The 26,554-nt window shown below is 36.1% G+C and overlaps 2 protein-coding genes across 7 annotated transcripts; both read right to left on the bottom strand.

Moving 5' to 3' along the window:
* Positions 1-49: 49 nt before the first annotated feature.
* Positions 50-16,132, bottom strand: LOC110108755 (glutathione hydrolase 1-like). The gene is made up of 7 exons (XM_020839522.2): positions 15,903-16,132; positions 14,452-14,783; positions 6,738-7,253; positions 4,834-5,069; positions 4,452-4,716; positions 2,986-3,123; positions 50-423 (listed from the first exon to the last, which is right to left on the bottom strand). Exons 1-7 carry the CDS (start codon positions 15,907-15,909, stop codon positions 172-174), a joined length of 1,746 nt encoding a protein of 581 aa, XP_020695181.2. The 5' UTR covers positions 15,910-16,132; the 3' UTR covers positions 50-171.
* A 6,678-nt stretch (positions 16,133-22,810) lies between these two features.
* On the bottom strand, positions 22,811-25,500 carry LOC110108756 (ATP synthase subunit delta, chloroplastic). Of its 6 annotated transcripts, none has more exons than XM_028698116.1 (2): positions 24,681-25,500; positions 22,811-23,275 (listed from the first exon to the last, which is right to left on the bottom strand). In XM_028698116.1, exon 1 carries the CDS (start codon positions 25,432-25,434, stop codon positions 24,682-24,684), a length of 753 nt encoding a protein of 250 aa, XP_028553949.1. In that variant the 5' UTR covers positions 25,435-25,500; the 3' UTR covers positions 22,811-23,275; position 24,681. The 6 variants fall into 6 exon arrangements, with proteins under 6 accessions (XP_028553949.1, XP_020695183.1, XP_028553947.1 ...); XM_020839524.2 differs by having other exon boundaries at positions 22,811-23,256; XM_028698114.1 differs by lacking the exon at positions 22,811-23,275 and adding an exon at positions 23,558-23,958.
* Between the last annotated feature and the right edge of the window lie 1,054 nt (positions 25,501-26,554).

Raw genomic sequence — 26,554 nt, 5'->3', positions numbered from 1 at the left:
AAATTTAATGAAAAAAAAATATATAATATTTATTTATTCATTTATTTTGTTATAAAAAAATTAATTACAAACTAACAAAACCTTCTATGACACTACAAATAAAATGTTTTTTTTTTAACTTTTCAGTTTGTAAGAATCAATTTATTCCATACTGCAACTGATTTGAAGAACTCAGTAGCCAGCAGGTAAACCTCCTTTCCTTGGATCACTAACTGCAGTTAGGCTACCAAACTGAACTCTTTCATGTGCTATTGATTTTGATTTCTCTATGTTGTGAACAATGAATTGACAAATAGTCCCACCAGCCAGAGGTTCTAAGACATGACCCTTCTTCTGCAAGGCCTGCCTTGTTGCAGCAGGAACCTCAAAATGACCTCCACTCACTGTTGTCCAGTTCTCATATTGAACCACATTAGGTATCAACTGCAATAATAACAAAATGAAGAGATTAGCAAAAAGAACATAAATGTCATTCAAGAACTAAGGCTTCGTTTGGGACGGTTTTCTTCATGCTTTTTAAAACAGTTTATTAGTATAAAAATTATAAATTTTGTATTAGAAAGCTGCTTTAAGAAGCAGTAAGAAAGCCGACCCAAACGAAACCTAATTTGATGTTTTAAATACTTTCACCCATATCTCATTAGGTTTACTTTCTTACATCATGGGCATTCTGCATGAATTTCATGTTTCGTAGCCACATGCGACACTTAACAAGAATGAGTTGATACTGAAAAATATAGAGCCGATGCCACATAGTTGGAATAGATTGATGATGATGACAATATTATACTTGTGTTCCTTTCAAATTAAGAAGCTTCAAGAAAATTTATGTGAATGATAATAGATAATAGTGAAGAGAGAGCGAAATGGGATGCTATGTTAAAGTTGGGAGTTTAATTTTTGTTTTATAGAGAGAACATGTTATGTATGTTAGTTATAGGTCGATCTTGGCAATAAGATGGATAGAGGAGTTGGAAGGGAGATACCATCTGGGTGTTTGGGGGATAGCCTAAGAAAGATGTCTAATATTTATGGATTATTTCATTAAGGGCTTTTGAAGGATTTTATAATGTTTTTAATTGTCCTAGACTATTTTTGATAAAAAGAGGGCATTATTTTTATATTGTATGAGAAGATTTAAGGTTGTAATTCTCTAGCATCAAAATCATCGTGAAATCTATAACAATGGCAATAGGAGGTAGCCATCAATTTTATGAACTTGTACAAATTTATGTGTATTTTTGTGCTTTGTTTTTTTTTTTTTTCATTTTGTTTTCACTGTCCGTGTTTGTTTTTTAGATTTCAGCTATTTCCTAACAATCTACACATACTTTTTACCGACACAAGCAGGAACTGGTAGAAGGTAGCATTGACTTGGAGATTTGGGATTTTGAGCTATAAACTGTGATATATCATCAAAAATTAATCATGATCGAGCACAAATCTAGAGGCAAAATCAAATTGGAAACTTCTGAAATTAAACCCGGGATCATCCGAACTCCAATTTCAGCAAGCTTATAATTGAACTGAACCTCTCGAAAAGACAAACCCAATGACACCAAATTCAACCCAATCTGAGCCCAAATGGATCCAAATTGAAGACCCGAAGCGCATTCGGAAAGTTCGAACCATAAATTAGATGATCAAACGATTTCCAAATGTGACATGTTTATAGTCAAATCGAGTGGCTCAACCAGAAAAATCCAACGAGCCTAAGATCATTGAATTCTGATATCATTAAGATATTCAAATGTTCAATAAATGGTCCATGATCAAGGGAGTTGATATCGGTCGTTCATTTAGAATACTCCCAACATGCTATTGATCTTCTCCCTATCTACTGGACATGCCACTCAAAAAACTATAAATAAACCATTCATTTTTCAGTTAAAGGGACCCAAGCAAGGAAGAGAAGGAACAAAGAGAAACTAGAGTTCTGTTGCCAATTGACTCCTCCTCGACCACTGTCGAACCACCAATCATCGTAGAACCACCGACTGACATCAGGCCACTGTCGGATCACTAGTCGTTGCAGGACTTCTGCCTGGCCACCAACAAACACTGGACTTCCGCTAGTCTATCAATCGACAATGAACTTTTGCCCAACTCTCAAAACTAAATAATTTCACCGTTTTCAAGTTTCGAAACGGGTCAATCTTTGTAACCTATTCAAACAATAGTGGAATCATTGTGACTGAGTGTGACCCCGTAATTTTTCCCTTTTCCTGGGTTTTCCACATAAAAGTTTTGGTGTTTTTACTGTTTCTGTTTGTGAGCTGGATACTCATACAATGTTAAGACTCAAAATGTTTTATACGTTACCGCCGCAAATATTCTAGTATGCAACAAACTGGAAACTGGAAGACAAAATAACAGAATTACACAAAATTAAAAAAAACGGTGATATTGGATTCTGAAAGAGTTCCTTGTAAAGAGTTCTAAATAAGATTCCAAATAACAATAGCAATTTTGATGAAGACTGGTTCTGCATGTTTCATTTTAATGCAAATAGAATGCAGTTTAAAACCTTGTAAGCTCAAAAGATGCAGTCAAATACTACGTAAGATTCTATAACAGCATCATCCAATTAAAACTTTATTTTTCTTTCGATCAATAATATGCTTTTATAAATGCGTACATAAGCAAATATGCTGCTTATTCTAGATTGCACAGACGAACATTATAGATACAGGTAAAAACAGTCATGAAAACCAGGAAGAAATATGGAAGTATTGGAAGTTGATGCAAGGAAAATGCGCTGACAAAACTGGAAATTATCTAAATGAGGGGGAAAATATAGGAGAAATTATTATGTGCAGAGTCTGGACGGGAACAATCATCCGGACATGACAGAGCGTGTACACAGATGTGACATACACTGTGAATACTATGTACATAGCGTGTGTACACTCAAAGTCCGGATGGTTGTTCCCGTCCGGACTCCGCACATAATAATTTCTCAAAATATTGAGGAGTCAAACCGACCTGATGATATAATCTAGGAGACATGACAGAGCTGAGTGGATCCATTCCCTTGGCAAAATAATTCAAGAAAACCTCAGTAGTCCCTGCAATAATCATGCTTCCTCCACTTGCCCCTACTACAGCCTTTAGCTGCCCATCCTGTGGAAAAGAACACATGAAGCTGGGAAAAGTTCGAGCAACAAACCACCATTGACCTACCGCTGATGTATTTATCAAAATCAAGTTCAAATATCTAGAACAGTAATGCTTCTGCAACCCAATGCAAGGAAAGATTCATTACATTTAAAGTGTATTAAACTAAAATCATTTAACAGTTTTGTTCTGTAGGGAGGAGCAATTATCCTTCAATAACAAACGACAAACTTCTCCAGCTTATACTCATTGAATGAAGGTAATTCAATATAAAAAAGATTATAAGAAACAATTGACGACATTTTGGTAAGGTTTAATTGGATGAGGAAGATGGAGTCAGCATCTTATTTCTGTCATTTAAATCACCCATAAATTTGGGGGAGGGTAATAGATTGAACAATATTGAACAAATTTAAACAGCTTCTTTTTCTACCTCTTCTCTAATTTTCAAGTCATGGAATGTATGAAAAGGCTTGTCATAACATAGTTACATGTAGTTCGTTGATAGTAGTGTAGTAATAACATTAGAGACCAAATAGAAGGCTAGCTAGTTCATGTAAGAGTCAAAACTTTCAAGAAAATTCTGCATATCTAAAACTCATTTTTGGGAATTAGTAACAAAACAACTTTTCTTACGCATGGATTTTGTTACGGGTCTGGGAGCTCAGGTGGGGCCGGTTCAAACATACAGGAGGCGGGCTAACCCGCCTCCTTTACACCCCACCGCCTAAGCTAGCGGGCCGCCCCCTTCTTTGGACGGCAATGAGAGAGAGAGAGAGAGAGGGTAATTTGAATTTCTTTTATATTAGGAAGCTTTTATTAGGAAGGGAGGTATTTAAAAAGGATGAGAAGCTAGGGTTAGGGTTCCTACATGAATTGAGTTGTCTTTTTGGAGTTTCCTTGGTGTCTTGGGCTCTAGACTCATCGTCTAGAGATTGAGAGAGAACGATCCTCCTCTCGAATTGAGGATCAATTGTATCTTTGCTTGTTCTCGCTTTCGATTTAATTCCTATAATATAATCTACTGATTTTGGATTACTTTTATTGAAAATCTTGAAGTTTTTTCGCTGTTTTCACCAATTATTGCTAGGATTGCTGACGAACTCAAGTATTCCAGCTAGGGTTACTTGCGAACTCAAGTATTTCCTATCATATTTCTATAGAAAACTAAAAAGCTAATGCCTTTTTTAAGGTCAATAAAAATGACAGTTACCTTGTTGAAAATGATGATATTTTTAAATAAAGATTTTCTTCATTCCTTCGTTCTGTCGCAGTTAAGAAAAAACAAAAGCAATAAACTAAGGAGCATTTAGAAGATGACCTGAAATAACTACCTTGACAACAATTGTTGGTGACATAGATGATAATGGCCTTTTAAATGGTCTGATGAAGTTTGCTGGAGCAGGAGGAGGAACATTTGCAGTAACATTCATAGGGATGGAAAAATCATCCATTTCATTGTTAAGCAAAATACCAGTACTTGGTGATAGAATCTGTGCTCCAAAGTATGAATTAACAGTGCTGGTCATTGAAATGGCATTTCGTTCGCTATCAACAATGCATAAGTGACTAGTTCCATGATCGCTCAGTACATTCCACCTGTCCATGCATTACTATAAATTTACTAAATGTTTTAATTCCATATATGAAAAGGTACATAAAATGAAAGAGAAAAAGAGCATAGAAGATTTAAAAAAAGAGACCGTTGTAGCTTACTTTCCGCCATAGTGATCAGGAGTAAATGTCATATTATCCAATATGGTCTTCTTCAGCTCATGTGCAAACTTAGGGGATAGCATATCAGAAAGAACTTCTGAAACATTCACAAAGTCAGGGTCCCCTAAATTCATTCTTACAGCAAACATGTGTTTCAGTGATTCTATCAACCGATGAAGCCCGACAGAACCAGAAACACCTGATGGAATTCCATATTCAGCAAGGATATTTAAAATCTGTGCCATAAAAAAAAATAAACAAACTAAAAATAAGTATTTAATGGAAGCTTCAGATTGATAACTTATTTTATAAAAGTACTAAACGCTTGCAAAACCCAAATTATACAAACAGAAAATCTTAAATCTATCGGGATTGATAAGCATTAGCTGTTAACATTTTTTGCAGTCAAAAGAAACCGATGAACATTTGTTAATGGAAAGCGAAGTTTCCTTCCGTTTGAACTAGTCTGTTATGGTCGTCCATTTGTTAACAAGTCAACTTCCCCACCCCAACGTATCCCACCTTGTCATGATAGTTTAATAATCTAGCCAGCGGGCTTTACAAAAGCAACCTCTACAAACAATATGACAGGAATTTTAGTTAGTTAGGACATTTTTCTGTCATTCATGACCCACAGTTTCCATACTTTCACAACCAGCTTTCATATGATGCTAAATTATGTTGGGGAAGTAAACCAAGAATGAAACAAACAAGAGAAAGAAAATGCAGCAAAAGAACACCAGGATTTAACATAGAAAAACCCAAAATTGGGAAAATACCATGGGGCCACACGACACCAAGAAATCCGCCATAAAAAATGGGAGAAATTGTACCGATCTTCACTTTAACACTCTTTTCATAGATTTGCACTCATGTCCAACATATCTAGATGTGAAAACAAGAGTTTCTCACAAGTTATATACACCACCAATTGGAAACAACTCTTAAAAACCAAAAGAAAAAGGAATCAACTAACTCGCAATGCCCAGTACCCGTAGCGCCTCGACGCTGACTCCTCTGTTTCAAAATGAGATCATAGCACAATAGTATTGTGTCTATAGCGTCGCGGAAATGTGTTCACAGTGCCTCGATGCTGTGTTTACAGAGCCTCGACATTGAGCTCTCTCTCCAAAGGGAGATCCACAGCACCTTGACACTAAAATTACATCACCACGACGTTGTCCGAACAAGAATTTTTTTCTGGGGCTTTGCCTCCAAACCCCCTTGCAGAGGACACACTGCCTCCTTATAGCCCTCGGTAAGCTCCTTGTTGAGGTATCAGTAAGAAATATAACCCAACTAATCGACATAATCATATTCCACACAAAACTAACAAATTAAACTACCACCACCTTTGTTTGATAATGCATCAACATCTAGGGAATACATCATAGCACCTTTTATTCGCCGAGCGGTAGTGGAAAAGAGCTTAATGTGAACAGAAAAACTATAACACATGATAAATAAATTATATATTCAAATATATTCTATTTTATCAGTTTAATCATCATAATAATCAGTCTTACCTCAACTATTGGGTCAGTTTTATGAATCTTAAGCGTTCATTTATTGTTGTTGAATGCCAAATGAAGTATTAAAACTATTTTCAACCTTCCACTATTATTTTTGCTCCAAATCTGGTCAAACTTCTGTCTAATGATCCAAGTGCATATTCTTCTCTCATATTCTGATTATATGGTTGCTTAAACAATTATCATTCTCCAAAACAGTTGAGTTTAGGCTGAGGATAATGATGCTGGTCTTGATGATGATGAAGATAGTAAAAACAGTGAACAGAATTGAAGCATCGCAATTTATGAAGACTGACACAAGGATTATGGCTTAAATAAGGAAAGTGGATATAACTAGTAGTGACATACAAGAAAGAGAAGTTCAGAACTTACGAGTGTCATTCCAGCACCCCCAGATGAAGGCGGAGGCATTCCAAGGATATTAACCCCCATGACATGAGTAGATATTGGTTCCTTGATGCTGACTTTATACTCTTGCAAGTCTCTCATTGTTATTATGCCGCCAGACTTTTTAATATCTTTGACCAAGGCAATTCCAATAGAACCATTGTAAAAAACCCGAGGTCCATGCCTTGCAATAGCTTCTAATGTATGTGCAAGTCTATAATTGTGACAGAGATCACCTATTTGCAAAAGGGATCCATTTGATGTGAATATTTGGCGCAACCCCACATCTGCCAAAATTCCTTCTTTTGTTTTAGTCATTTGCATATGCAAATAAGGAGAAATTCTGAATCCTCGAGCTAGATGTGCAGCCGGTTTTACGAGCCTTGACCAGGGAAGCTTTCCATGTTGCTTCCAGGCTTCATGAAGGCCTGCAAGTTCCCCTGGTATTCCAATGGAAAGGCCACCACTTCCTTTTAGTGCAACATTGCCGCCATACATATTCTGTGAAATCATGAAAGCTTTATAAACAGACTTATTGCAATATCAAGCGAAAAAAAACCTCTTCAAAGTTCAAAAATATATATGGATAAACTGTAATTAATAATGATCAATACTTGGTTATAGCAATAAGGCAAAGAACAACAGCAAAATCACTTGGAAAAGATCAAAGTTCCTGCATAAATTATTTAAAACCTAGCAACTAGAAGGCGACAGGTACAAGCAATGCATGAGCCACATGCTAACCACAGGATTGATAGATGGGTGAGGGATTTATGCAACTTTACTCATGCTTTTGCTGTGAGCAGTTTCCAAGTTTCAAACTTGTGATCTACATGCTAATAATTGCAGCACAATGGAACCATTTTCACTGGTTCACCCTCTACTTAAACCTGACAAGTGAAAGGAGGAAAAATAATAAATAATAGAACTTATTTCATATCCAATAATCTACATGAATGAGTAATGGCCTTGGTTTGCTTCGAACTTCAAAGAAAATATTTTCTATTTTGCCTAAGATGATTCAAATTACTAGGGAAACAAGGACCATAACCTCAGGTATCCCACCACTGACCAAAAAGTACTCCATTAGGTCTCTCTTGATATGTAAGCAATTGGCCTTCTGATGGAGCGAAGAGAGGACATGGAAGGGCACATGAGGTGTTGGTACAAATAATTTATGAAAATAAAAATATTAGTATTTTGTCAGGGTCATCCAAGCAAGGGCGGATCCACCTTAAGCCCAGGGGGGACAATTTTGATTATAAGGATATTTATGGAAAAAAAAAATCTCTATACTTTTACTTATAAATTTGCCCACCCCCCCTTCAAAAATTAAGGCGAGTTCCGCCGCTCGTGCATCCAAGGGGCAATTGTCTGCATAAGTTGCATTTCAAAACTTTAGAGCTGAAAACACTTTAGCATCAAGACAAATTGTGATGGAGTCATAGAGTCCACTGATCATTTATGCTGTTGTTGACCCCTAATACTAGTGTCGGTGTCGAGTCGTCGGCGCAAGGTGGGTTTCAAAAGCGAAAGAGCTCAAAATCGCGCAAAAACTCACCCGACGCGTGTCGACTGAAAATCCAAAATCGTCGAGACTACCTTCGTTCGCGAAACGGACAGCTCCGATGCGTCCGGAGCAACGGAAACAGCTAAGATCGGCACCCATATTGATGGGGGTCAACGATCGACGAAAATTTAAATTTTGGGCGCGTGGATCGAGACGACGATGTGTGCGAGCAGCAACGCGGCGACCAACTCGATGTAAGATTAAAAATTTACTTTTATTTTTGAGCAATATAATTAAAAAATTTTAGAAAGAGAGGGAGAGAAAGAGCTTTTTAAATAAGAAAAAGATTTTTTTCTAACTAAAAAAATCCCAGAAATACCTAAAATACCCTCACTTAAACCCTAATATCCCTCATACTCTCCCAACCGACCCCCCCCCCTCCTCTCAATTTCACGTTAAACTCACGCCTAGGAGCCGAACTCCCTCTCCCCATTCGCCTCTCTTGCGATCCAACCGCCGGCTTCCTCCCTCCAAACTTCTCCAAGGTTTCTCACCGTCGCCGCCATCCGTCGTCGCCGCCTCGATTACTGCACACCCAAGGTAAAAAGTCTGACACTAGTATTTTACATTTCTATGCATGAAATAAGTACTCGTGACCACTTTTTTTAGCGGGCGAGGAAACTTAAGTACCCGTGACCGCTCTTAGCGAACGGGGAAATTCGTATGCATGAAACTTAAGTACCCGTGAGCGTTTTTTTTAACGGGCGGGGAAATTTGTTATTTGTTGAAAAATTGTTTAATTAAGTACCCGTCATTGCTTTTAGGCGGGGAAAATGATATGCTTTAAATATGTGCTCAAAGACCCCGTGAGCACTTTTGTTAGCGAGCAGGGATTGAAAATATGGCCGCGGTGTCACCTGACACCTACTATGACTGCCTTTTTGGCAGGCGGGAAGACTTTACACCTCCGATGCAGCCCCCTACACGGGGACGACGCAGGAGTACTGCCGAAACTTTCAGCAAAACCTGTGACTTAGAAAATTTCAAAAAAAAATTAAAATCCACCTAAAAGTTTTAAGTCAACAAAAAAAATAAAATACATGACACCCTAGGCTCCGAACACTGAAAACAAATACAAAAGAAAATTTATATCATAATATGAGGCAACTTACACCAAATTCGTAGGGGAATCAGTTGTCACCAGCAAGTAAGAACCAAATCCTTTCCTCCTAACTCTTTACTTGCACACACCTAAACCCCGTAGCAACACTCCTCACTAAAGCTCTTTGAAGAAATGAAGTGTGAAAGAATGAGCTTAGCCTCCATATTTATAATGTTGGATTCATATTATTCGCGGGCCCCACTAGCCTAGGATTCCATTGCTACAAGACAGAGAAGGTACACCTGTGGGCCCCACCAGCCTAGGATCCTTTGCTAAAGGACGGAGAAGGTACACTTGCGGACCCCATCTACTTAGGATCCTAAGATGTCATTTCAAGGGTCTGGCATTGAATTCCTAGAGTATTCACTAGCAGGTGAAATACGAACGTAAATACGAAAGTAAATACGAGTTTAAATACAAGTGAATACGACTGGTAATTATATTAAAAAAGGGAGGGGATAAAAGTAAAAGTAAAAAAAAATTCCTACGAGATGCTTTTGTGATCATCATAAACACGTAGGAATCCTCGCACATCCTCGGTAATTTTCTGATTGAACCTCTTATGATAAAAAATGCCCGTCACATTGCAAGTCGTGGGTGCTCTAACTAACGTGCACGCCAGCTGTTAAAGTTAGGCGGCTCGTACAGCCCGTGAATATATGTCTTCAAAAAAGAAACAAAGTAGCGCACTCTTATGTGTCATGGGTTGTACGACCCCTAATTAAAGTAGGCACACCACCACTGGAAAGTTTATCGCCTACGAGTAAAAGCAGGAGATTCGTTAGTGCACTATGATCCACATACAGAAAGCAACATTTAGTGCACGACAGACTACCTGTACAAAGCAACAAACAATTCAATCCACAAGCTGCTACAACCCGCCACCGGATCTGCAACACTCGTACAAGCAGAAAGAATGCGTACATAATCTCTCAAATAAAAAATTGTGTGCATTTAAATTGCAATTACATGCACAACTAAAATATTTTAAAATCCCCCTGCGCCTACACCGTAGTTTGTATACACATAGGTACACTAAAGGGGAAAATACGATCTTGACCCGCATGGGCCCCGGCGAGCGTATTATTGATACACACATGACGTCTAGGGATGCTGCGCGGGTCGATAAGTAAATTCAAGTTCGAACCCGATCCTTCTATACAGATCAATAGGAGTCAACAGGGTTTGAACCTTCAAACAAATATACGGTTATGGTGATTGGTGTATTTGTTTTAATACATTCATATTAGGCCTTCGATGTCTATAATCAAGAGAATTCACTAATGAAGAGTATAAACCTACAAAACCCGATCCTCCTAAGTAGGTAAATAGGAGTAGACAGGGTTTAAACCATCGAATAAATATACGATCATGAATTTGATTGGAATATTTATTTTATACATTTATATCAGACCTTTAAGGCTTTTAATAGAGAAAATTCACAAATAAAGGTACAAGGCCTACAAGAAACCTAATCCTCGTTCAACAGTTTGGTCGAGTCGACAATGTTCAATCAACAAATGGAAATGACCCCACACACCCCGATGATGGCCGCGTTGAACGAAAATCTCAACCGGAGGGGTTCACAAACATTTTCAAATGTCTCCCAAAAGTCCACACAAAATCCAAACTCTATAAATCCCAAATTCCAAGATATTTAAAATTTGAAATCCAACCATCAAGTGCTTAAAGCAAAATCCAACCACCCTCCGCAACAGTTTGCCGAGGTGGACAAATTAAAATTTACTTCAGCTCATAAAGAGTCAAATGACTAGTCGAAAATATCACTAGGGTCCATTCTCAAACAATCTCCTGCCAGTAAGGACGTGGTACGTGTCCTCTAACTAACAGTATTGCAGTCAAATGACACCGCAGAATAAACGGTTATGACCCATGGCCCTCTGAACCGAGTGGTTTTGCCGCCAAATGGCACCACGAAATACCGGTTATGGCCAGAGCCAATACGTTCCTTATTGGCATCAAATCCTTGAGATATGAATCAATAGGATATGATCGATAGGGCATAAAGCCCTTTGTTAGCTAAGATGGATTCAAATTTGTCCCCTTAGACAAACATTCACCCCAGGTCTACAAGGTCCCCTTGGACGAAGCAACCCATGGCTGCCGACAAGGATCCTTCTGTCAGGTTGGGTCGACTACCTCCTCTGACTAAGTAGACCAGGGACCATGATGACCCGGGATGACGGAACCATGGGATCTTGATCGGGATCATCATCATTCCCCCAATTATATATATATATATATATATAAAAGGATAAAGAGGAAAGAAATGTCAGTAGATATAGCGTAGAAGCTTTCACACCAACATATATAACAATAATTTTTTTTTGTATTTGCTGTAATGTTAGAATTATATTGTTAATTAGAATGATTTGTTCACCTTGTCATTGACCATCAAAAATTATGTCACGCCTCCTATTCTTTGACGGGGAGCTATAACTGGCAGAAGATTTCACACCAACATATATTGATGAAAGAAATAGACCTCTGAAGATAAATAACATATTAACACTTGAACAACTTAAACTTAGGATCCTTAGAGTAGTAAATCACGTACACAGTGAACCTTGCATGTCGACTACACAATAATGGCGGTCACACCGTGGTTTGTATTAGAGATGATGAGGTCTATGAGTTCGTTATGATCGAAGCTAGGAGGAGGACTGTGATCGTGTATGTTAGGTTTGAAGAGTTACCCAGGCAAGTGGCACGAGCTGAGTGCCAACCACTCATGTTGTTTGATAACCACCCCTGACACTCCATTATATACACATATTATTCTCAAACATCATTCCATAGTAATGCCATGCTTACTCTCAAACTTCATCACATGCTCAATATTAAAGTTGTTGCAATCAATATCTAGTGAATTACCACCTTCTCTCTCACGCAGTATCTCATGATATCGCATATGCAAGAAGTGAGGACTGACAAGACGATCATCTTCTTCGAAGAACCACATCTGAAGATATTCCCAACCTGCGGCATTTAGAAAATCTCTCATCTTATAGAGTTTTACTCTCATTACATCAGCATGCATACTCTAAAGGGCATCATCCTCATCTACTGAACATTCTTGGATGCAACACTGAAATATCTCATTTGTATTTATCTTTTGCTCCAATGGACTATCACCGACCCGGCCCGTGCTATACATTCATTCATTCTTTTGCTTGCATCATCAAATATTTCTTTATTGGGGATACTACAAATCCTTTCCATACATAGCCAATACATTTTGAAGGCATAAACTAAATTCTTCCCAACTCAACTTCAAATGTACATGCACACCTTAAATAACAGAGGTTATACATATCATACATTCACATGTAGCTTGAAATTATAATATTACTTGATTGGATCTTACATCTTTACATATCATCTAATATGATAGGTTGCTGCAAGCTCACTTATTGACAACACTGCTTTACAACTCACCTATTGTGATAAAATGCTTTTAGAAATAGTACCAAATAAATAACTTTAATCAATAATCAGACAACAAGCAGAGAATCCAATGCTAGTGGGACAACTTTATAATGCACATCTCTGCCATAAATCTCACCAAACTGTTTATAAGATATTATTACTATTTCAAAGCAAGTGTAAGAAGCTGTCCCAACAACACCAATAATATTAAACAAGTATATCATATTAACCATGCATAAATATTAATTGGATCAGGAATCCAATGTCATTAATCGTGCTCCGCTTTATTATTATACTCATATTAATTAATCCTATATAATTACATAATTTAGTATTCTATTATTTATAACTCATACTTTCACAAATGATTATGATTTTTTTTACTAATGATATACACCTGACACCCAAAATATAAATAAATTCTAATAATTATCAAATTTTCAAGTATTTTAATCAGTGATTCTTTAAAAAATTTACCCTAATACAAAATTAACATTATTTCATATTACAAATTAAAATTAATAAAAACATTAATGAATCTTATAATATATTTTAAATACTAACAAACATTGAAAAATTCTTCTACAAACATCAATATTTTTCTACTTCTAACCACATTTTTAAAAAAAATTGAGTTAAAATTTATTTTAAAAATACATTTTAATTAAATATAATTAAATTCAATATTAAATTTAATCAATCAATTGAATTTAATTTTAAACAATTTAAGCTAATAATTTTTAAATTTTAATATCATAAATATTCTAATACCCCTTCTACCATCTACAAGAATAAATCCAGCCATCTAAATATTCTAATATCAAATTTATACAATCTAAAAGAATAAATAAACCAAATTTAATACTCTAGCCGTTTAAAACAAAAAAAATTCCTTAGCATACAAAACACAATTTTGAATTGCGTTTTAAAGAAAACACAAGAAAAACTTGCTTTCTGAGCAGAAAACGCAATTATTTTATGCGTTTTAAATAAAAAGCGCAATTTTTTCAGATAACCCTTCTACTAATTTAATCGTTAATGAAGATCCTTTTTAAATTTCGCCAAAATTGGAGAGCTCTCCACAGGTTTCTATCTATATTCTGCTTGCTGTGGTCCTTTTCAAGCTACAAATCATTTTGCTTGTGCGGTCGTCACTCTCTTTATGTTTTGATAATATCGACAACAATATTGCCAATGACCACTAATAGTGCTGACCAGCTATTTTCAATTTAGTTCTCCCTCCACATCAAGATAATATCACCCAAGTTGCAGGTCAAAAAGAAAAGCAGATTGTTGGTCAAAGACAAGGCCACCTCTACTTTGAACCAAATAACAAACGGAAATCTAGAAGGGAAAAAACTCCTCATATGTCACTTAAATAAAGCTTTTATCAGCAACTATGAAGCAGTTGATTGAATTAAAGTTCATTTGACAATTCAATAATATAGCCACCAAGGACGACTTCTAAATCTAAATTAGTACTACAAAAAAAGTAATCTTTATGAAAAAACATGACTAATGCATGCAAAAAGATTTCATCATAAAATAAAATACAAAAAAGAGATAAGATGAATTACCTCATAAGCTCGTAGAGGAGCAGTTTCCCTGCTATCAAAGGCCTGTGCCTTCCCATTAGCTAACCTCAAGAGCATGAAAGCACCACCTCCAATACCGCTCGACGCAGAGCTAACCACGCCCAAGCAAAGGACGGATGCGACGGTTGCATCCACAGCATGACCTCCCTCCTTAAGGACAGCTCTCCCAATCCTGGAGCACCTACGATCATCGGTGGCAACGGCCCCATGCTGCAATTTAATCTCCTCAGGTCGATGTTCACCAAATTCTTTTCCAAAAGTTGGACTTAGTGATAGTGCAACCACGATGATGAGAAGTGATATCTGCAACATAGCTGCACAGGACCAAGACAAACATCTTAATTAGATATCTATTGAATGTTCTTTATGAATTGGTGTATGGGTGGCTATATAATTGCCTCCTCATGAAGCACAGGCTGTGACTAGTTCCTAGAAGCCAAAGATCAAAAATTAACTTCCAAAGTGAACTTATAGCAAAAGCCCACCTTGTATTAATATTAATTATAAAAATGAAGGTCACCATAACTCAAATATCATGTTAGACACTGCTTTTCATTCTCAGTAACAAGGCTAAGATAGTAAGATTGCAGGTTATGATTGGCGCACCATACACATCTTATATTCTGATAACTCCTCCAATTCCCAGTTTAAGGTGCAAAAATCTTTCTAAGCCATATTGTCTATAAGGTGGGAAAGATTATTCTGTGCGGAATCCAAACGCATCCGAATTGGCCTCCGGATGCGCTACGTCATCTAATGCACTGTGCATTGGGTGACATGGCGAGTCCGGAGGCGAATAAGGTGGGTAGGTGTAGAAGATATTAGTAGAACACAAATTTTCATTATTCATTTTTAATTTCATAAAATCAGAACAGATATGCATAATTTTATCATTTATAATAACTCCAAGCTCTATTTCCTCCCCAAATAATCTCAAACAAACAAAGAGTTCTCCTCCCCCTGATATTTTCATTTATGGAGCATACAATTGTCTGATGAAGTGCAAAAAATGAAAAAACACTTAAGCAAATTTGATACAGAGTTGATTAAATCAAAGAGCTAATTAGAGCTAAAAACATAAAAAATATTGTCTTTAGGGAATTTTAATTCTGGTCATAAGGAACACACTTCAACAATCTGTCAATCACCTATAGTTCACTACAGAAATCAGTTGCAGGAAATTGGATAAACCAGTTATAAGTTTTAGAAGGAACAGATGCAAATAGAACAAGCTATTGGGCAGGCATTGGCGCATAAATTCACCAAGATCAAATTTTTGCAGACTTTCGACAATCAAGCAAGCAACATTTACGAACTGGACGAGCTAGGAGCGTTCCGGGTCCCAACCCACGTAAGCAAAACTTTTTTTTTTTCCGAAAATAGAATCTAAAGAAGAAAGCAGCAAGGAAGATGAGGAGCAAATAGAACACTACCAATCATCGCGCTGAAGGCGGGAGGCTACAGGAATGGGAGAAGAGCTCAGGTTCTTACGACCTCGTGATCCCTTCTTGTACTGCTTGTGCTCAAGCCGAAACCAACGACGAATAGCAGAAAGTTCCATAATATTTAATGGAAATCGCGATGGAAAAGAAGAAAGGAAACCGTGACTTCTGGGAAAGTACGATGGCTTTTCCTTTCCAAGTGAAGCCGAGTTTTTCCCACACCACCTCGGATGCTGAGGCTTCTCCTTTATCTCAAGCTCTTTAATCGCGTAAGCCGACTTTGATCTTTGAACGTTGCCATCGTTTTCTGCTGCAGTGGAGTCCCAAAATCATATATGGAAGCAAGCGCAAGGTATTACGACAAATTTGTACATAGATTTTAATCATGGACAATATGGAAAGGGTGACACGCTTGGCATTGTCAACCAATGGATCATAATGGATGAGTTTGAAACGTTTAAATGCCTCTTTTTTTTTTTTAAATCGGGTATCCACCACTGTCACCTTCGAAAGCAAGTTTGATGGTACGACTAATTTTTGGCTAATCTAAAAGAGGCACCCACCTCAGAAATCTTCTGGCCCGAATTTGATTGGACCCCACTTAAGAGGTGCTGACACTCGAGAGAAATCGAGCATGGGTTATTGGGTCTCCCACCAACCAACCTAGCAATGGTGGATTAAATGTATGTACATGTTAGGGTTTCTTGATTTACTAATGAAAAAAAAAAAAAAAAACTCAATATCTCTTGAAAATTATATTATCATAATCTCAAAATCCATAATTTTATTAAATAAATTTAAGAATTTAAGATTCATTTTGATTAAATTTTAATAAAAATATTCTAATCCAAATAATTTCTTTTGATAATAAAGAGCTGCTTTCGATAATAGCTCGAGTATGAATATACATACATATTTAGGATTCATTTGTGACGGTTTTTTTAATGTATTTTAAAGCAGCTTTTTAGTTAAAAAATTTTAATTTTTATACTTAAAAGCTGCTTTTAAAAACAATAAAAAATCCGTCTCATTAATTAAAATTACTTTTTAGTGTAAAATATTTTGAAAGTAGGAAAAAATAGCGATCTAAAACAGTTCCAAACGAAGCCTTTATGTATGCAACTAATTTGTGTTGAATCAATAAATTAACGAGTCAAATGAACTTAAAATTTTAGTATATTTGAATAATATAGACAAAATTCAAACACTATAGTTAATAATAATATTTCAAATTTCTCTTGACTAAGGGTTTCTTGTTGGACAACCGTAACTTTTTATAAAGTTAATTATAAAATTGTTATATTGAAAATAGTTTTTTTTTTAAGTTATTGCAGAAAGCAGCTTTCTAGTATTTTTTTTAAGCAACAAAAAAATGACCAAATAAAATATGTGATTGTAATCTAAAAAGCAAAGCAATAAAAAATTAATTCTTAACTTAATTTTTTAACTCTTTTAAAATAATTTTTTAGTACAAAAATTTTAAATTAAAAAAATTTATGTACTAAAAAAATGCTTCATTAAATAGTAAAAAAAGTTGTACTTGAATAAGCGTAAATTAGCTATCTAAAATAAAAAGAGATTTTAATTTTAAAAAAAAATTGTTTTTCATTGAAATAACCGCTAATTTTTAATATTTATTCTTCTATATTTTATTGCTTACTTTCTTATTTTAATTATAACAAAACATTTTGATATTATTATTATTATTATTTTCCATTCTGACGGGCGTAATTCGATGCACATTTTGCCATTATTTTGACAAATAATTACTGATGTACAGATTCATGTAACCAGCTCTAATTGGTACAGCTCGGTGAAAATGATTAAAAAATCAATATAATATTTTTATTACATAAAATATAGAGAAAAAATAAATTTAAATGGAGAGTAATGCTTAACTTCTTATACAAAATTAAAAAATCTTTAAAATATTGTAGATTTTTGTGCAAAGATGCTGAAGGAGTGCAACTTGCAAGAGCTATATAAATCGTTATTTATTTATTTATTTTGCATATAATGGTTATGGAGTAATACAAAGTTAATGGTAGAATGAGCTGCAATTTTGAATTATAATAATTTTTTAATGTCATTAAAAATTTAATTTGATGATGTTAAAGCATTTAAATTTTTAAATTACAAATTGACTTTGAGATCGTTTAAACTCTATTTTCAATAAATCTTTAGGAGCAGATTAATGAGATGAGACGTAATTTATGATGCTAAGAATATCTCGAACGAAAACTAAGAGTTTATTTGGGACAATTTTCTTATTGCTTTTTAAAGTAGATTTCTAGTATAAAAATTTTTGTAATTAGAATTTTTTTTTATATTAGAAAGTTGCTTTAAAAAGTAATAAAAAAATGCCTAAAACAAAGCCTAAAAAGATCTAAATCAAATACTCAAATGTGTGAATGGAAATTCTTGAAGCTATTTAAAAAATAGGCATCTAAATTAAATGAATCTAAGATCATTTAATTATGATATTATTAAAATACTATAACACTATAAAAATGCTAAATAATCAAATAAAATTAGTATAAATCATTTGATGGAGTGTCCTAATTTCCGAAATACGATATCTATAAAATACAATAAAATCTATATATTATTTTATAGCTTTATAAAATCATAACTTTCATTTCACCTCGTAAAAATTGATAATATTATAGTCAAAATATTTATAAAATCCGTATCATCGTATACAAAAAGTTACATAATAAATCAGGAAAAAATATGTTTTTATCAATTTATGAGAGAAGAAATTCGTCAAATTCAAAATCATTGAAAATTAAAATCAGATTTTGATTACTTATTATGATCAGAAGACTTTTCATAACTGAAGTGACAGAAAAAAATGCCCCAAACGACATTCACTCTCCTCCCTCTCCATCTCCCTTCCTTCCTTGCATGGCAAGTTTCGGCCGAACAAGGGATGGATGGGGTAATTGCTGCATGTTGAATTCAAAGTTATTTTAGAACATAGACACAAATGCCTCAATGATAATTTTTGGCACCACTGTACTCTCAAAACTATCGCCGCTTTGCTTTAGTTCAAACATAAATTTTATTTATTTTTTAACACATTTTGTAATTTCAAATTATTAAACAAAAACTGTGATCCGATAAAAAAATTATTACATGTTATGAATGGCAACTCCCCCAATTGATGTATGCATGAAGCATGGTGTCTCCGAGTGGCATTTGTATGAACAATGATGCATCATCAATGGAAACATGGAGCATTGCATGATAATTCATCATTATCCAGAGTCATATTAACATTGATGAATGTTGCATGCATCTTTTATCTTCAACCGGTTGATTGATATTTAGCCATCATGAATTGGAACAAATGATATTATCCAGAGTCCAACACGAGAAATTATTCTATGCGGATGCCGAACGCAGTTTACAGTCTAGAAATCAATCATAATTCGTCATGTCAACAATAGCGAGCCGTGTACCATGGGGTATCGAGCCGCAGTACCGAGCAGAGTACCGAGTAGAGGGTGACATGACTCATTCTGGTTGGTTTTTGAACGACGTTCAGCATCCGCACAGAATAATTTCTCAAAACACAAGCCGATAAATATGTAGTTGAAAAAAAAAAACACGCTTATGAATCTCCCGGTATAAATAGAAAGAGCGTATTATTTGATGTGCTCAAGGCATTCCGATATTTTGGCTTGATTATAACCACTTGATAATCTCCTCATTTTGAAGAATAATTATTAGGTCCGGACACCTGACGTAGCTCTACATCCGAATGCCAATAACATGTCGCCACGTGCTCTTACTCTTTACCACACGGCCCGACGACCACTTGACCAGGACCCGATATTGCTATGTATTGACTTATTTGTGCAGACCAGAGTATTGCTAGGTATTGCTCGATATTGCTCGGTATTGCTTGGTATTGCTCGGTATTGGTCAGCAATAACGAGAAATACCAATCTGTCAAGACCAATACCTAGCAATACCGAACAATACCGAGAAATAGATAGCAATACCCCGGTTTTGCTATGTATTGCTTGATATTGCTAGGTATTGCTCTTGACATAGCGGTATTTCTCGTTATTGTCAAGCAATACCTAGCAATACCGAACAATACCTAGCAATACCGAGCAATATCTAGCAATACGTGAACATAGCAATACCAGGTTCCGGTCTGGGTCGGGTCATCGGGCCACACGGTAAAGAGTAAGTGTCACGACCCGACCCGATCCGGGACGGATCCCGCTCGCACCGGGCTGCGACAAAACCTTTTATCCAGGATCTGGCTTTGGAATTTGGTTACTGAACTGAATCTTCCAAATAATTAAACTATTGTTGTACAAGATTTGTTTAAGGCGTTCCAATATGGGCTTACAATGCTATTAGAACTATCGTGATAGTCAAGAGTGTTAGAACGTCCTGAGGAAACTTGCACTTGTCATGGACCAACACTAGTTTTGATGGGAATAAATGGTTTGGTCAGCTGTAATATACGCTTTGTGCGGTGGATGAGGTCAACATATGAGTATATAATGTCTCACATCAATGTTCAGGTCAGACCATCCAAGAAAGGGCACTCGTACCAACTTAGGATAAACTTCTAAATTATTCTATGCGGAGACCGGACGGCGAGAACCGTCCGGATTTACTGTGTTTTTATAATTACCCATTAAAAGGGCAATAAATATGCATTTATAATTGCACTTTTGTTGACTTTTTGTTGAGTATTTGCTAAAGCGTAACAAATATCATACTAATTGAATATTTACTACCCTTTTGATACGCTTTAATAAATACTCAACAAAATGACAACAAAAGTGTAATTATAAATGCATATTTGCTATCATTTTGCTGAGTATTTGCAAAAATGCAGCTAAAGCGGAGCAAATCCGGATGGTTCTCTCCATTCGGTCTCAGCACAGAATAATTTCTCATGAGCAATCTCTAAAAGTATTCATTAATAGACTTCCTCTCATTTTAACAAATTCTGGAGAGAGGTTGTAGGAGTCTTTTATGCTTTACAATAAAAATTAAGCAAAGAGCCAGCCTGGTAAGCTCAAAGAATAGTCCCATGTGAGCAAGGATGGAATTTTGTTTGGGCATGACCCTTGAAAGTAAATAGGAAGACATGATGGAGTGCAGTTAAAGGCATGTTGATCATGCATAATGGCCATGTAGTTGTCAAAGTGCTCATAAGGGTTAGAGAATCCATCATATAATTGGATAGCCTGCCAATATGAAGGTGTCGTAAAATAGTGTTTTTGAGTGGAAAGGATACCTAAAAGTCCCTGCAATGAGTGACTTGAGTCCTGCACTTAAATATAAACTTTTTTTGAACCAAACAGCAATTATTGTGGATGTTGCGCTTGCTCTTAAGATTTTCGACATTAAATTGATCAAGGAATGGTGAAATAGTTTCTCCCATATAATATCAAATTATTATGTGCTAGAACATTCTTGGTGATTGATTGAGAGATTTATAATTTTACCATCATATGAAAATTCAACACACAAATGTTAAGAGTTGCAAACAAAGCATAGGAAACACAAAAAAAAATTATATGGAACCCCAAAAAAGAGAAAAAACTTGAGGCCTAACCCAAGTGAAATGATTCCACTAGTTTAAGTGAGAAAGGCAAATCCATGGGTAACATGTGAAAGACTTATACTATGGGGAATATCTCCCGTTGTGGTAGTTATAAAGGGTGTTAAGAATGGCGAAGTTGAGAGCATGCGATGGGTGTGAGACAATGGCCAACAACAAATGTTGAAAGGCGGGATATGGGAGTTCGTTGAGGATAGTCGCTAGACGACAAGTAATATCAAACATCAAGAGTTAGTTGATGACAAGCAAAGGTAGGCATCAAACGCCAAGCAATGACGAGCATCAAAAGCTAGGAGATTGAAGATGGGCAACAAACATTGGTTGATGAGAAGTCAAGCAACAATAGGTGATTTGTGCGATCATTTACCTAACCGGAGGGGAAAGTAGGCAACTGAGAGGCAAAGAACTCTAGATGAATGAAAAATGACAAACAGTTATTTGTTCCAAACAATAATAGAGCTTTATAATTCCATATGGTTCACAAATTATATAAATTGAAATATAATGATATATTTATAGATTTCGAGAGCGGTTTGTCCATTTCACTAAAATATATCAAATCATCACACTTATCAAATGATCCAAATTGCTTCCTCTCATTCGAAAAATTGACAAAAGTATCTAGCACCTGGGTCAGCCAAATAAGCCTACCTAGCTAAGCTAAGCCCAACCCAAGTGATCAATTAAGGGTCAATAACAATTCGACGGCGATGGCCATTGACAAAGTATCCAATTAGCAAACAAAGAATGCCATTATGAAGCTTTTGATAGCATGAATCCAACCAAGTACAACAACATTAAGCCTTTACCCACTACGTGGGGTCGGCTACATAAATTCTTTTTCTCTATTGTGTCCTGTTAATAGCCAAATTCACATTTAAATCTAATAAAAAAAGATCATTTCTAATATTTTATAATAAAGTCTTTTTAGGTTTAGCTCTACCTTTCTTAACATAAGACAAATATAATACATCTACACTTCTAACCGGGTCATCGGAAGGCCGACGTTTTATGTGTCCAAACCATCTAAGGCGACTCTCTCTAATCTTATCTGTCATTGGAGCTACTCCAACCTTTTCAAATATATAATCGTTTCACAATCTATCTCTTTTAATGGCCAACATTATGTACCATAAAGCATTGTAGGTCTTGCCACCATCTTATAGAAATTTTCCTTAAGCTTGAGGGGTACTTTTCTGTCACACAACAGGCCCATGCATTCATCCACTTCAACCATCCAACTTAAATTCTACTAATAATATCCCCATCTATTTCACCAACACTTTGAACAATAGACCCGAGATATCTAAAATATGTACTCTTATTAATGACTTGATCGTCCAAAGTTACACTACTAATAAAATAGGCATTCACAACACTTTTTTTGACCTACTGCAGTGGTTTAAACACCTACTAAATTATTTGTAATAGTTTAGAAGCCGTTGCACATCCGCTGTATTTATGTTACTTGGAAAGACTTAAACAATTGATTCCTAATGCTGCAACTAGAGGATGGTGACGTGCAAGTTCCTTCCCATGACCCTCAAACAGAGGATGACAACACTTCAAGTCCAAATGGTCATGACATGCAGCTATTTCCATTTAATTCAAAATCTGGGCGTGATATGCAACAATCTTTGCATGGTGCTCATACCTCTATGTCTTACATTGAATCCAAAATGTAGGGCAAACCTGACCACAAGGCCAACAAATGTTGGCATGGTACTAATCCTCAAGCTCTAATACCTGGATAACAGGAGCAAACCTGTAAGAGAGAAATACAACCGCTACGTTGTAGAAGAATATATTAGAGAGGACATTAGAGAAAAATGTAGAAGATTTCTCATTCCACTTGAATGCTAGAAGATAAAGTACAATGACTATTCTGAGAAGAATCAAATACAACAGAAATCAAACCGCTTGGATGAAATTGCCAATGATCATATAACTCACACTCACAATTTATTTCAAAGTACTATTGTCCTTGCTTTGGCATCATCATGTAGAAATGAGAATAGTAACTTAATTAACGATTTAGATTTCGACATAACAATAAAACTACATGTTTGAAAGAAACAGATTAAAGTATAGTTAACAATAATTTAATATACAAAGCCCAAAGCTGCATTGACCTGTCTTTATCAAGGAGAAGCTGTAATTGTGGAACTAATATATCCAACAAGTTACATAATTGATAAATGCTCAAGTAAAAATAAAATGCTCTCAACCATCCAGATGAATAATTGTTTTGCCTAAAAGTTTATAATTCGAAGTAAAGTCTAAGCCCAATTAGCATAAAAAAACTGCATCAATATTTAACCTCCTAATGCAACTCCCTCTCCCTTTACAATAGAGAAAGATTGCAAACTTCACCGCCAGGCATTAAAATTAGAATGAAGCTAGAGACCCTCAAACTTATCATTCTTGTTTTCTTCATACTTAGACAAGCTGTAAATGATTTAGAGTGGCTGAAGTTAACAAAACATTCAAAAAATGCAAAATCAAAGCATTATGAATTTTCATTCCACACATAGCACATCTATATTACGAAGGTAGACAGCACAAATAAGCATAACATTTCTTTGCAAGAATGTTTGTGCATTGATAACCCTTAAACATCGGATGCATTTAGACATTATCATCACAAGCTCAAAGAGAAGAGTGCACAGAAAATTCGTCGTAATGCCCAAAATAATTAGTTGAGACTAATGCATTGAGAAATTTTTATGTACATGCAACTCTTGGCCTTATCGTTGTTAACCAGCACCTTGACAATTTGCAAATCGGGCATTATTACGTGAGCTTCTACTATCAACACAATCCTCCTCAAGAACCACCAGCACTAAAGCTGCAGCGAAAATTGTGTTAAATTAATGGAATCGGAACTGTTGCAACCATAGCTATCAGTTTTAAACAATCAAGAAAAAAAAATGGATGTGAGACATTCCAACACAACACATGATAAGATAATTCACGGGAAGCAGCAAGAAAAGATTCAGTGAAATCCATGTTCCACAAAATACTTCCAAAGTTATTTCTACTAATCTCACAAAAAAGCCGCAACTTGCCATCAGAATCTGGTAAATTTACAGCTTTTCCATCAAATAAATTTATACATAGACAAGAAGAGGGCGTGAAAAGCATGAGAAGAAGAAAGATCCCACTTTTACCTCAAGCAATTACAATGTTTGAGAAATCCAGCTGCGCTGCAATCTCATCGAGCTGCTTCTTAACGCTCATATCAATCAGCTTCGACCCCGAGTTCCCATACCTAATCGTGAACCCAGCAACCAACGAAGGATCAATCGCCGTCTTGACCCGGACATTCTTCGCCCCCGTCAGCCTCTGCACCGTCTTCGCAATCTGCGCGAGGTGCTGCGACTCGAGCTGCACCACTGAGGAAACCACCGCGACCTCCGTCCCCGTTATCTCATTGTAGCAAAAACTAAACTCCTTCACGATTTCAATAATCACATCGATCCGCTTCATGTCGATGAGGATGTTGAGGAAGTTGGCAGTGTGGAGCTGCAACTCGGATGCAGTGGCTATTTCCTTGATGAAATCGAGCTTCTTCTCGTCGGAGATAGTAGGGTTGATGAAGAAAGACAGGACCGAGGAGTTGGAGAAGACGGTTTCGATGTTCTCTAAGTCACCCATTGTAGCGTCGAGAGTGTTGTTGGATTTGGCAACTTCCGCGAGGGCCGAGGCGTATCTGGATGCGGGGGTATCAGACATGGTGGCGCCAGCAGCAGAGCCTCCGCCGGCGTGGCGGCGGCGAGGAATGGAAATTTTGAGAGAGGAGAAGCGACGGCGGTGGAGGGGGAAGGGGGACGGGCGGAGGGAGGAGGAGATGGGCGGAATTTGAGTGGTGGGGGAAACGGCGAAGGTATGGATGGCCGCCGGAGATAGCCGGATAGTGGCCATTCACTTTGATTAGGATTTTGTGGTTTCTAAGTCAAGGCGGATTATGGGCCGAGGGAGAAAGATAAGGGAGGAGCTTTATGGAGGTGTGTTTGGACGGTGGAGATGGAGTGAGATAGTGGCCATTCATAATTTTAACTTTTAGAAAAAGACATTCATCATCCCGTTCAAATTTAGAATTTAAGATTGGCACACTATTTTAAGAAAAAAACTTGCCAAAGCGTCTAATATTTAGGACTTTAGCGAAACAAAACTTTTAATAACTGTTGAGAAAAAAAATGAACAGTCGATGAATATAGAGATTAGTTTAGAGGAGGACGTTGCATTCTTCATGGAGATGGCATACTCACAGTATGCGGAGGTTGAAAGGCAATATGCAAACTTTCAGGAAGACTTGAAGATAACAAAACTATAGCCAACCATGGAGAGTTTAAGTTTAAGGTATGAAACAGAAGTTAATTTACTTGGAGCTACTGTAGGTTTCAACTTATCTGTAAATTTTTAACTCCTCTTAAGTTTTATTATGTTTCCGATAAATGTAAAGTTTTTAGGGTTTATAGACATGATAATTTTGTATTTTTCATGTAATAAAAAAATTTTGTGTATAGATTGTGTACTTAACATGTATTGATTGTGTATTGACCGTGTATTCACCGTGTACTAACTTTGTACTGACTGTGTATTAATTGTGTAATGATTATTACTGCTTGTGTACTGACTATGTACATACTGTGTATTGACTGTGTACTAACTTTGTATTAACTGTGTATTGATTATGTACTATGTATTGATTGTGTATTATATGTTGCCTATGTATTAATTGTGTATTGAATGTGTATTGATTGTGTACTGACTGTGTATTGACTGTATACTGATTATGTATTGAATGTATACAACTTTGTACACATTATGTACAAAGCTTACGTAGTTCCCCTTATCATACCCTATGGTGTGCTTCCTCTTCTTAACATTTTTCCTTTGTATACAGGGTGCGTATAAAAATGAGAAAGATGCCTAAGAGTTGTACTACAAGCATGCCCATAATGCTAGTTTTAGTATTTACAAGGATTATCACAGTTACTGACCAAATTCCATAAAAATAAAATGCAAGGTCTTGTCTGTT

The sequence above is a fragment of the Dendrobium catenatum genome, unplaced genomic scaffold (assembly GCF_001605985.2).
Source record: "Dendrobium catenatum unplaced genomic scaffold, ASM160598v2 fragScaff_scaffold_1056, whole genome shotgun sequence".
Lineage (NCBI taxonomy): Eukaryota > Viridiplantae > Streptophyta > Magnoliopsida > Asparagales > Orchidaceae > Dendrobium > Dendrobium catenatum.
This window is presented reverse-complemented; position numbering and strand designations above follow the sequence as displayed.

What these genes read in the sequence shown, in the direction of transcription:
- LOC110108755 (XM_020839522.2), bottom strand. An exon ending in CCTGATCACTATGGCGGAAA is followed by an intron (nt 4,717 to 4,833) that starts GTAAGCTACAAC and finishes ATGCATGGACAG; the next exon opens with GTGGAATGTACTGAGCGATC. An exon ending in CACCAACAATTGTTGTCAAG is followed by an intron (nt 3,124 to 4,451) that starts GTAGTTATTTCA and finishes TCTTTTCCACAG; the next exon opens with GATGGGCAGCTAAAGGCTGT.
- LOC110108756 (XM_028698116.1), bottom strand. Translation starts at nt 25,434, where the DNA reads ATGGCCACTATCCGGCTATCTCCGGCGGCCATCCATACCTTCGCCGTT.